The sequence below is a fragment of the Biomphalaria glabrata genome, chromosome 13 (genome assembly GCF_947242115.1).
Source record: "Biomphalaria glabrata chromosome 13, xgBioGlab47.1, whole genome shotgun sequence".
NCBI lineage: Eukaryota > Metazoa > Mollusca > Gastropoda > Planorbidae > Biomphalaria > Biomphalaria glabrata.
In genome coordinates this window covers 9,762,223-9,775,390 of record NC_074723.1, presented here as the reverse complement: position 1 = coordinate 9,775,390, position 13,168 = coordinate 9,762,223, and the positions used below count along the sequence as shown (strand labels likewise).

General features: G+C 32.9%; 1 protein-coding gene across 1 annotated transcript; it reads left to right on the top strand.

Moving 5' to 3' along the window:
* Positions 1-1,377: 1,377 nt before the first annotated feature.
* Positions 1,378-12,899, top strand: LOC106078715 (cyclin-L1-like). The gene is made up of 8 exons (XM_013239711.2): positions 1,378-1,615; positions 4,458-4,532; positions 4,689-4,798; positions 9,583-9,703; positions 10,049-10,318; positions 10,431-10,551; positions 11,686-11,884; positions 12,108-12,899. The coding sequence occupies exons 1-8, from the start codon at positions 1,412-1,414 to the stop codon at positions 12,556-12,558; spliced, it is 1,551 nt and encodes a 516-aa protein (XP_013095165.1). The 5' UTR covers positions 1,378-1,411; the 3' UTR covers positions 12,559-12,899.
* Positions 12,900-13,168: the final 269 nt, after the last annotated feature.

The following is a 13,168-nucleotide window of genomic DNA, read 5'->3' as shown; positions in this document are numbered from 1 at the left end:
TTCATGGCCATTTTATACAAAACTTCTGGGCTGAGGTTTTTGCATCAATATAATGGTGTTAACTTTCTTTAAGAACTATTATCTAAGTTTTAATCACCAATCAAATACTATTTCATGATCAATTTAGTCCTCTCTCTATTATCTAGATTTTTTTTTTTTTTAGATTTTGTTAGATTTTTATAATAATTCATTGCAAAAGCACTAAAATATTCAACATCTTTAACATTTGCATAAGAATATGATTTTTTTTTTGCTTGCTTAATATTTAATGTTAAGTTTAGATCTGGATTTATTTATGTGGAATAATATGATTAGCAGCTGTGTTGATTCGAAATTTTAATTCGTGACCATTAGAACCTAATTGTCACCACCTCCTTTTTTCTGTGCTATAGGCCTACATCAATATTCTCTTTATCAAAACCTTCCCCCCTCTCTCTCTCTTTCTTACTCATCCCCCCCCCCCGGCCCTCCACCGATTTCTGTAATAGGGGCCTACTATCAATGGTTTTTATTAACATACAGATGATACAGGGACGAAAAAGAACAGGATGATTTGGCAACAATTTTCACTACAAACGCATGATTAGATCTAGCCACTATTACAATAAACCTGATGAAAGTAGTTCTATACATTAGGACAGCCCTTACATCAAAGCCTCTAGTACACAAATTCCAACTTTTTAAGATTCTAAATTTTAATTCTTTTTTTTTTTAAGTGTTATTATTTTTGTTCATTTTGATGTCATACCCAAGTTCTCACGTGGGCCCCAACTGGCCATGAGTCATAGACCCAAGCGCAATGAAGCCCATTGGGCCATGGTTGCAACAACCCATAGGCTATGGCCCCTAATGGTCATGGGCCGGGTTCATTGAACCCCTTCGCGCCATGGATGCTACGCCACTGGACGCGCTAGTGTGCAAATGTAGGCTACATGTTATAACAATATTGTTACATCTCTCTTCTTTAATTCAGAAAATTATTTATCAGAATAACTAACAAACTAGCCAACTAAAAAGTCAATTCAGTAAATCACAAATCAAGTCTCTTGGGTTTGTTAACTATTCTGCTAGAGCGTGTTACGTAAGGTTCATGTGGTCTAATTTTTTTAAAAATAAAAGTGCAAAAGAATGCTAATGTATGGCTTTGAAACCTTAAATGCTTTGCTGTTTAGAATTTAGAATAATGATATTCTTAATTATGTGAAACAAGAATAGTCATTTTTAATTGCAAATTGATCTAGATATACATATCATCTCATCAGAATAAATAATATTTCTTAATATTGATTATACAAAAGTTAATAATTTAAATCAAGTCAAGAGTATCGATACTAGAAGTACGGGAAATACAGTTACTCTTTTAAAGCTCCGGCGATTACATCCTTCAGTCGCCATTTTACTTTTCTTTACGATGGCGGAAATATCTACAACTTCTAGCATGAAACGTGATTTCAGTAGAGTAGTTTTAACATTAGATAATGTTCTAATTCCAGATGACAAATTATCAGAAACGCCTTCTATGCTGGATGGTCTAGATAAGGAAGTGGAAACGGATTTAAGAATATTAGGATGTGAATTAATTCAAACGGCTGGAATACTTCTCAAGTTACCCCAGGTAAAGAAAAAAAAAAAGCACATTTTCATTTGGATGATTTGGTTTGTCATTTCTATCATTCGTTTCATTCCACTAGACTCTAGATCTACGCACTATTGCCTCTAGTGGCACTAGGCTAGGCAACTAGTAGATCTAGATTAGATCTAATTTGTTAATAAGATTATCTTCTCTTTTGATGTAACGCCTATTACCTGTAGTGGTGTAGACTGTAGACAGTCACAGTGTAGTGGCTGTAGCGTAGGATCTTATTTTAAATTTAGGTCATTGGTTAATATTAGGTATCTTTGAAAAAACAATTTTTCGTTAGTACATCATTAAAATACTTTAAAAGAACTTTCTAATGGTGTATAAATTATGACTATGTTTAATATTAAGAAAGTTATGATTTTTTTGCGCGTTTTTGACCTAACATCGGTTGACATGGAAAAAGTGAAGTGAGAGCTTGTCGCTGGCTCAGCCGGCAAGACACACTCCCAAGGTCAAAAGTTAACATTTGGAATTGAGTTTCGTAGACGATAGATCTAGATCTATTTATTAAATAAGAAATTAATAGTAGATCTAGACTAGTATTCGTAGTAAATTTCTAGCTCACAATTCTAATTTCATTTATATTTATGAACTTCAGTGTAAATATTGATGAAATAAACAAATTATCGGGTCTAGATCTACAAGAAATGTCAGAGAGGCGGGGACAAAATGGCGGCGTTGTGATGGCAGAAAATAACAAAATATTTAAAAATTGGGATCAAAATCGCCTGAAACAATTTTTTTTCAAATGCGTTTTTAAAAAAATTGCAAGGTAAAAAATCTTTCAAAAGGATCTAGATCTGTAGCTAATAATATCTGCTACAAGTAAGATTATAATTTCATTTGTTGGTGACAAACATCTTCTATAAAAAAAAAACAACCTGAAAAGTCCATTGAGGTCAATGTTATTTTTTTTTCAAGTTTGTTCGATGTTGCAATAGATCAATCTGAAAATTGGTAGGAATATAGCCAGACACATGTACTATTAGCAGGAAAAAAATCAACAGGGTACGACTTTTCTGTGATGAGTATCAGCAAAAATAAAAATGTATATACTGAATCTTGATTATTGACTTAAAAAGTTATTGAGTCTCAAGAGAAGAGCCAAGAGTGGCAAAAGTAGAGGGAATGATCAATGATCATCAATCATCATCCATATTGACAGTACAAAATATTGACAAATATTATATAGATATCTAGATTAGGTAGTTGCACCAAAAAATTTAAACTGATCCTATACCAACAAATGTGTAATAGTAGAATGAAAGAGGATGAAAAATGCTTTCCAACATCAAATTTATGATGCTAGCATTATTGGTTCAAAAGTGATAGTGATTTTAAGTTTGTCCGAAGTGTCCTGACACCCTATGCCTATGGACTTTATATAGAGAAATAAAACCCATTGCACATCAGGTTTTACAAAATTGAAATTAAGCATGTCCTATGAAAAGCCATTGCTTTATAACTGAGTGTTTTTAGGACATTTTCTTGAGTTTATTCTAAAGATAAGAGGTTCCTCTAACGCAACCTTTTTAAGCTCGGCGACCCCTTTTTACAATCCCAAAGTCTGCCCCAAACCCCCCTCCCCGCTCACATACACAGCAATAGAGGAATAGACAAAACAATCCATTTTTTGATGGTCTTTGGCGACCCTAGAAAATCGTCATCGACCCCCAGGGAGGTTGCGAACCGAACCCCTGCTTTAAGGGCTAGTGGACAAAATTTTTTTTCTCTTACTGGATCTATGTCCAAAATATTTTAATCAGAAAAATTAGAAATTTTCAAATAACAAGGAAAAAAAATATAGGTCTCCGTACATATAATGTTTTAACCATACACTTAGAAAATTCATTTAGCTTTCAATGATAACAAATTTATTATGATTAAATAAGTCAATGACCCTTTAAATCTTAGCACACTTTTTTCATGTACTAAAACTTCACTTATATTTACAAGAGGCTTTTAACTTGAAAACGGGATACCCTAGCCCTAACCTCATTATTTCGCATTGAAGTGGGGCATAAAAAAAAAGATTTTTTCAGCCGGGCTGAACAGTCTACATCCATGTTTGTCAATAGCTTTGTTACTTTCGAGTTGGGGTCTTGTTGACATTTGTCCAGCAGTCACTCTAGTCCAGGCTGTAGTCTATTAGAAGGCCTATAAATAAATTAAATTGAAATTGGATTGCTTACCTGTCAGAGACCATTATTTAGATTTTTATTTCCCCAACACAGTGACACTGAAACAGACAATAGATCTATGTCCACATAACAAAACCATTTACCCAAATGATTTGCAATGGCTGAAAAGAGCATAGGCCAACTTTGACCACTTCATCATCATCATCATCATTACTCCTTTGAGTTCCTCGTGGAACATAGGGCCTCGACAAAAACACGCCACTCTCCACTGTCTCTTGCTAGCTTTTTGATGGTGTCCCAGCTCTTCCCGGTCTTCTTGAAGAAGCAGTGAAGACCGGGAAGACAAGAAAGAAGAACTTTGGCCACTTGATACTTAGATTATTATTAAAATGATTTTATCTAGATTTTATTTTCCTTGACTCTATAGGTTATAATTTTTAATTTTATAGTTTTTTTTCTATTAAGTTTTTTTATCTGACATTTCAATGTTTATCAGTTCAGTATTTAGGTCTAGATCTAGATCCTGCTAATTGAGAAAGCTTATTTTTTTATCTAAAAAATTTAGAATAGTTAATTTGCAGACTTGCCTTGCTAACATAGCATTCAATTATAATTGTTTGGTAATTTTATCATAAGCAACCCATCCTTGAAAATCATTTTGTTTTACATTGTAGGTAGCCATGGCCACAGCACAGGTGGTTTTCCAGCGATTTTACTACTCCAAGTCTTTTATTAAGCATAACATGGAGGTATGTACTTTTTTTTCTATTTACGTTTTGCCCTTTTTTTTTTTTAGTACAGCATACAAGGAGCTAAAATCATGTTTTCAGCATGTAGACCTTGGAGGCAGGGAATAAAATTGGTTTTATTCTAGGTTTAATGCATCATTAACTAACTATTGACAGGTTGTGGCAATGGCAAGCATAATGCTAGCCTCTAAGATTGAAGAGTGCCCAAGAAGAAATCGTGATGTCATTAATGTGTTCCACCACATTAAGCAAGTTCGAAGCAAAAGGTCAGTAGTAATTTCAGCCTTTTAATTAGTTTGTTTTAAATCTCAACTAATTTTGAATTTTACATGAAATCATAAGCAAAAAGTTGATCTACAGAGTATCTTAAATGTTTCTATAGTAGTTTATTGTGTTGAAAAAAGAAAAAAAATTAGTGTACATGGATGGAAGAAGTTTATTTGTTCATTTAAAAAAGGTACTAATAATATTTTATCTTGATAGAAAGAAGTTAAGTTTAATAGAAAGAAGTTAAGTTTATTATTTGTATGCTTTCATTGTTATTTACTTGTAATAAACTCTAGAATCATAGATTAACACTCTGCTTTTTCTTCCTTCCAACCTTCACAAAACTGGATGTGCTACAGATTAAACTGTGTGTTGCCTTGGGTTGGAGAAGTGGAAAAGCTGGAGATAGACTAACTCAAATCTCGTTACACTCTTGTGTATCAGTCTCGTCTGTCTCCTCCACCTCCTCGCTCAACCAGAAAGGCTTGCCAGGTTTCATCTCTCAACACTGGTTCTAATGGTTTGTATGTAAAAACACAGTATTGAGCGTTCATTAACAGTTACATGACACTCACATACACAAATGTTTTTTTTTAACCACACAAATGTATTAAAAAAAAGTAAGCTAAGGGTCACAAGGACTGACTTTTGGTATATTTGAGAGTAGTATTGGGTTTTACAATATTGCTGATTGTTGTTTAAGGCATAATTTAATTACTTGCACTGTGTTGTTGTAATATAGAATTAAAATATTTATATCTCAAACTTTTCTGATCAAAGTTAAAAGCTGTAATAAATATTTAGATTTCATAATTTACTTTTAAGCCTTCTAATGGTCCTTTCTTAACCCCAGATAATGTACTCCAAGGCTGAAATAAATCAAGTCAAGAAAACCAACCCTAATGGAAACTGGACAAAGCTCCAGATTTGCTGCAGCAGACATTCTGCAGTCGTCTCAATTAAAATTGTATTTTGTTTCAGCTGTTTCCTAATTTAAAAGTTTAGTATAGATAAAGGAAAGTTACTTTGTACCCTATGGGTCATTGGGTAAGTGATGTGAAAAAGCAAAATTGCAAATGTCACCTGTTTGGTCATAGATATAAATGATATTGACTCCTTCAGAGCTTATTCTCACACAACTTTTTATTGTGGCCCAAGTTTAAATTTTAGAGCAGGTCAGGAGTGTTAACCATTTAAACATCCATACTGATATAGAAAACCTTCAGATTTCAAGACGTCTTTTGGAAAGTATAGCTGTTTAAAAAAATCCTTTCATTAATTTGACATTGAAGCACGTATTAACCATTCTCATCATAAATGGGCATGATAGTTGATGTACTTGTTGCACTAGTATTATCTATCAAATTTCATTTTCAGTCTGATGAATTTTTTTTTTTTTTTTTGTAAATCCTGTCAAAAGTGATTTTGTGGTTCTTTGATATTTTCTGTTATTGAATAGTCAACAATTTATTGTGCAGCTATAAAAATAGCTTACATAGCCCTTTGATTTGATGGGCATCATTGCTAATTCTTGTTTGCGTCAAGCTGCATGTCACAGTCCTCTTGTTCTTATGAAGTATGCAGATATATGCCTTTTCTTATTTTTTAAAGACTTCTATGATCTTGTCATGTCAAGAAAGTAAGGAAGGCTTTTTTTTTTTTTTTTACCCCAAGTAAGGCATCAGTTTCCAATCCCAATAGTAGTTGTATATTTAGTGATCACTTTTGCTTTTTTGCAAAACTGGACCCTCTTAATTGTCCTTTGATGAATGGCATGCCTACCATTCTGTGTTACGTGAGATTGTCCCACAATATCACACCAAAGTATTTAAAAAAATGGCTGACATATTCCAACGTACTTCATTGGTTTTTGTTCCACTAAGTTCTAATTTCTTACACAAAATGTATTATTGTAATTAATTTCAATATTTTTTAATTCATTGTTTACATTTTCTCCTGGTGTTGGCATGCATAATTTAATTCCTTAGATTTAGTTTAGGTAAGCAATAATCTTTCATTCTTCTTCTTTGTTCTCTTTTTACATGTTGGAGGGTTCAGATCAGTAATCCTATATGTGAGATGAACCATGCAGTGGTTTTTCAGATCAGGTAGTTCTCAGTTGTTTTTTTCTATAGGAGGGTTTTGGGTTCAGAGTCTTGTTCAGCCTCTTGTTATAGTATGCAGCTTTGAAGGAAATGGTCAGCATTCTTTGGTGATGCTCCACAAGGTCATGTTTCGCTCATCCAGAATTTACGCTTCTGAAGTCTTCGAACAGCACTCTATTTCTCCTTGGCACAGTTTTCAAAAGAGCTCACAGTTCTGTTGTGTCCAGTTCTGAGTTGAAAAATTATGCGATGGTCATGCCAAGATAGCTTATAGGTGGCCTTTTTCTTGTAATTGGGATGTGATCTGGTCCAATTCTCATTTATACTACATTAATATTTTCTTAATTTCTTCTGGGTTGAGAGGGATTTTCAATTGCTTGTTCTTCCATCTTTGGCCAATTTGTCTGCTTTTTCATTGCCATCTAATTTAATGTGTGCTGGAATCCATTGAAGAAGTTTCCTTGCTGTTGATGTTACAAGAGCTGTCCTGAGTTGCTTTATATAGGAAATCTTTTGTTCAATTTTCATTGATAATCATGCCAAAGTAATTTACAAGTTAATAATTATAGAGGAGATATATATAGAGCTACTGTTATTTGTAAACTAGATTTAGATCTAAATCAAGATTATTCTAGAATTCAAATTCAAGTAACTATTATTCTAGATTTAGAGATCTAGTGAATCTAGATTTTAGATTATATCTAGTATTTTAATATCCTATAATAATCTAGATCCGGATAGATCTTATGTTGATTGATTATATGATACATAATCTTATTTTTTTAAATGCATTCTTAGTTGGTCTTAGATGTGTAAAAACCCAAACCCAGGTTGCCCTAAATACCCTAAAACTCTATATTCCTGTTTTCACTTTAAGATTCAGAAGTCAAGCACTTTACCACTTAGCCCCACCCAACTCTAATAGTATCTGCTATATGCTGGGGAAGTAGAGCCAGTTGGTCATTGTTTGTTACATGAAACCCCTTGTTACTGCCCCATAGATTGCAAGGGTTACCTACACTTGTTGCCACAAGGAACACTTTGCATGTCTGATTCAACCACTGTTTGGTTCATTTCCTGCAGTAATTAGTGGGTCAAATATTTTTATATTTTCAGTGGTCTTGTCTTCTCATGTATTGCTTTCAGTGTTCTTTGCATCTATTAGATTTCTTAGTTCATCTTTATTTTCAATGTTGTGGAAGACATGTAGGTTTGAGAAACTAGTGGTTCTTTTGTAAACATGAATTGATCTTAAAAATGTTTATTTGAAAGGATTAATTCATCTAGCACTCATTCTGCTGCTATATGTTGGTTTCCAGATTCTGTGATTTTCAGATTTTTTAACGTATGTCTAACTCTCTGGTTTAATGAGATTTATTTTTTGCAAGATTTTTTTCTTTCATAGTTGTCATGCTTTATTTTACTTTTTTTTTCTTTTCTAGTCTTGTATTAATTCCATCAATTCTTGACATCTTTCTATTGTTTCCTTTGAAAATTTTTTTTGTCAGTGCAAAATGGGTTAATAGCTCGTTGAAGTTTCCATAGTTACAGCTAGAATTTTTTTTTCTCGTTTTCATTGCACATTGCTTTCAGTCATTATCTGTAAGTTTTGTTTTAATTTACATATTTTTTCATTTTTGTTTTGGGGATGTACATGCTCATTCCTGAAATCCTTACAGGATAGTGCTGACTTAACAGCTTTGTTCCCTAATTTATTGAATCTTATTGGTCTCTATTTCCGGATAACTTTAATTGTATTGTAATACAAATTTAACAGTTTCCTCATTTTATATACAGCACAACTTGTATTTATTCTCATGTATTATAGTTTTAGATTTTGATTTTTTGGCACATCAGCACAATTTAGGCCATGTTGTGCCCATTATAGTTTAAAAAAAAAAAGTGAAATGTCATCTCATATTGTTAAACTCCATGCTGTTAAAAAAATGACATTTTTTCTGTTGCACTTTGTCAAATTTAAAAAGATTTTAACAAAGAATAATAATATATTTTATTTTAGTAGGGTGTTAGGTTGTTAGATTGGAAGAGAAAGTATCTCAAATGGTTGTAAAGAAACATTTTACCTAGCCTGTACTCTATTTTCTTTAGACATCCTTTATACAGTAAAAATTTGAAATTTAAAAGAAAACTTTCAGATTTTGACAGAAAGTATGTTATCATTTTGTGAGTGAATGTCATATTTTATATTGAGTTAGTTTGTTGCATGACAAAATTACCATGTTTTGTAATTATAATGATATTCACACATTTCAATTTATATTTTGTTTTTGTTTTTTCAGCTAAAGAATATGGACCAAACTGCTGCTTATTTCATGACTATTCATATTTATATGGGTACCAGAAGTTAAATAAGGCATAAACTCTCAGATATAAATCAAAAGTTCAGTCTTGTGCTCCCTTTGGTGCTGTTGACAAGGGCAATTTGTGGCACATCCAGTTTTTCCTCTAAAACAAATGCTTCAGTCTATGTAAACAATTGACTGGATTTTTATAACATTGTTGCAAACTTGACTTAAAAGCAATTGTAACTTAGGTATTTGAATATGTATACACTTGAACAAAATTTGTTTCTTATTCCAGAAGATGTCGGCTGCTATGGTTAAAATTCCTATAATTTGATTTTAATGTCTTTGCAAACCTTATTTTGTTTGTTTCAGAACTATCCATTCACTTGCCCTAGATCAACATTACCTTAACCTGAAGAATCAAATTATTAAGGGAGAAAGAAGAGTTTTAAAAGAGCTTGGTTTTGCAGTCCATGTCAAACATCCTCACAAAGTGAGATTTCTTAGTTTATAGCAGAGATTCTATGTCTACTGTCCCACACTTTGTAGCTGTGTAATTAAGTTGAAATGTTGTCATTTATTCATTGTATAGTGACATGTCTATATTGTATGAATTTAGGTCCTACATCAGTATTTGATAATAGAAAGTAGTCTTACAAGCTAGATTTGTCTTTGGAAATAAGAAATTTGCTTTAAATAATTTTATTAACAAAATAGATATTAGAATTTTGTAATATTAAAGTTGTGTTTTAAAAGATGTAGCATATAATCTAAGAATGTAAAAATTAGTGGATCAAAGCCAAATGTAACCATATTTTAATTAATTTTTTTTTTCAAGATCATTGTGATGTACCTTGAAGTCCTAGGTAGCACAAGCAATAGGAAACTTGTCCAGTGTGCCTGGAATTTCATGAATGACAGTCTACGTTCCGATGTTTTTATGAGGTTTCACCCAGAGTCGATAGCCTGTGCCTGTATTTACTTAGCAGCTAGACAGTGTCAAGTTCCACTGCCCAATAACCCGCCTTGGTTTTGGATCTTTCGGGTTAATGAAGATGAAATTCAGCAGATATGTTTGTCCATTCTCAGGCTCTATGCAAGACCTAAGGTAAGCATCAAGACCTTTGACATTAAATAAATTAAAGAAATATTATATTTTTTAAAAACATATACACCACTGCCATAGCCACATTTTAATTGTTTTTATATACATTTTGCAGCCCAATTTTGAGCAGCTTGAAAAGGTTGTAGAGGAATTAAAACGTAAACAGCAGGCAGCCAAGTCAAAGGCCAGAGGTCTTCTATCAGATATTGATACACCTAATTCTACATCACGACAAAGTAAGTGACACTTATAACAAAAAATGTTTGTTACTATTGAAATGTATTAAATAGGTCTGATGTCTTGTGTGTTGACAGCAAATGTATTTCTCCCATTTTTGACATGTTCTCAAATTTGTAAAGTCTATGCATAGAATTGTAGTACCATTATTTATAATGGGATACTGTTCTGGGTGGTCTTATGTATATTGACTTTGTATTCGAAGAATTCTAAGGTTTATACAAATCAAATTTGTGCAATTAAATGTCACGTTTTTTTTCACTAGTGGACTCAGATTATTCTAGTGTTATTGAAAACTACACCACACCAGCTTAACAGTTCGATTCATCTCTTAAATATTATTTGGTAGTGCTTGTGTGCTATTAACAACCCCTTGACAACTAAGTCGCCGGGAGTCGCCTCTACTGGTTGACAACTAGAGTCGCCGGCAATCGCCGATTTTGGGTTGTTTCGTTTACGCACGCACTGCTAGTTTTTAAAACTATTTATACCTTTACTAATTCTGACCTAGAAGAGCGATAGTGATGCTATTTTTAGGTGCTTATTTTGACTCTGCAGCATGTTAGATTGGATTTTTACGATTTTTTGAAAATTACGTGTTTTTTTTTTGCTAGCCTTCAAAATGGAACATATTTAGGCTTATGTTTAGGCTTTAATAGAATAAGATTTTAATGGGAATATTAATGTTTAAGCTGTAGAATAAGGATATAATGATTGGGGTAAGTGTTTTAGAACCATTTAAGACCAATAGTAGTGAAAATAAATAAAAAATTGATGCTAGATCCAGTATTGAATATGTTAGATCTAGTGAAACGAGAGATTGGAAGGCAACTAAATATGACTTGATATTTTAATGTTTTTGAGCTCTGTAGGCCTTCAAACATGATGCTTAACCCTAGGTCTATTTTTTCTATTATAAAAAGAAGGTTTTTGTTAAGTTTTATTAGTTTTTTTCTGTGAATTTAGTCAAAAAATCGATTTTTTAAATTAGCTGATACAGAGTTATATCCCTTCTCTTAGGGATGGGGTAGATAGTTTCTTACAACTGCTTAGTGGTGAAATGGTTAATCATAATTTTTGTTATGCATTGTAAAAAAATAATAAATAATTTATTTTTTTTCCATTTGGACTAGATTCTCCAAAAGTGAGTCCAAACCCTACATCCTTACTTCAGGCTATGAGGAAGGAAAAAGAAAAACTTGAGACAAAACAAGCTAGCAACGGTGAAGCAGGCAGTGATAGATCAGATAATGATAATGTTAGGTCTTCAAACAAAAAACGCAACCATGATCACAGTGAAGATAGTGATAGAAGTAGAGATTCCAAGTCAAAGTAAGTTCTAGGAATCTTTCATTGTAATTCTGAGTTTAAATGCCATATTTCTACAGCCATTACATTAATGCTATTGACTAGAAGTATTCTAAAAATATCTGTCAATTTGAATATTTTTCTGGTAATGTTGCCAAATAATTTTAAACATTTAGTATTTAGTTTTCTTCATACTTTTTTTAAAAAATGTTTTGGTTTCTTAACTGGTGTATTTTTTCCTCTACAGTTCTTCTAGTCACTCTAGTCAAAGAAGTCGCAGCCCAAGATCGGAGTCACCTTTGTCTAAGAAGCATAAGCGATCTCCTAGCATCAAGAAGATGAGGAAACAGGAATCTTTCAGCCGAGACAAACACAAAAGGAAATATAGGTCAAAGTCTCGCTCATATAGTAGGTCGCCACTTCGCAACTCAAAACTTTCAAAGAAGTCTCGGCGTGGTGATTACAAAGACATAAGAGAGCAATACAAAGAGAAAGATTACTATAGAGAAAAGGGTGATAGAGACTACTACAGAGAAAGAGAAAGAGACTATTACAAAGAACGGGATTATAAAGAGAGGGATTACAAAGATAGGAAGTCCTACTCACCTGAAAAAGATCGCCATCGTTCTAGAAAACATCGCAGTAATGGTCATAGGGACAGCCCAATCAGAGAAAAGCTTGACAAACACAGACGATAACTTTTGTAGTGAATTAGGCTTGATGTGGTTAGGGAACAAAGTCAATGGCTGTGATTTTCTTTGACTAAACGATTTCAAAAGTGCCTTTATTTTTTAGGTCAGTGTAATCTGTAATGTTCCATTGAGCAGCAGCCTGGCACAAAACAGTTTTATTTTATCTTTTGGTTTGTGTTGGCACTTAGAATGTTGATTTCTTAGCAGGTTATCTCATTTAATATAACATTGCTCAGAAAGTTGTTTGGCTTTGTGGACAACATAAAATGTTTCTGTATGTCAACTTTGAACCACTGTTATAGTCAAATATCTTTGACAAGAATCTGAAGGCCACCTGTATTTTATTTCTAGTAGCCTACCTCATTTAGCTTTTTCTCATATCTCTGACATTGTATCTCCCCCATGCCTACACTTCTATAAGTGAAGTCCTTTGTTTGTTTTTTTTTTGTCAATGCACTAATGTCTGCATTTCTCTACCATTTTTGTTTTCTGTGAAGTTGGAATCAAATTAGCCACATTCCAGTCCCCATTATAGTCACCTGTGTTTGCATAGAATGTTTATTTGTAATCGTTCTGGTTGCAACGGTACATGCATTGTTTGTCAACATTGTTGTTG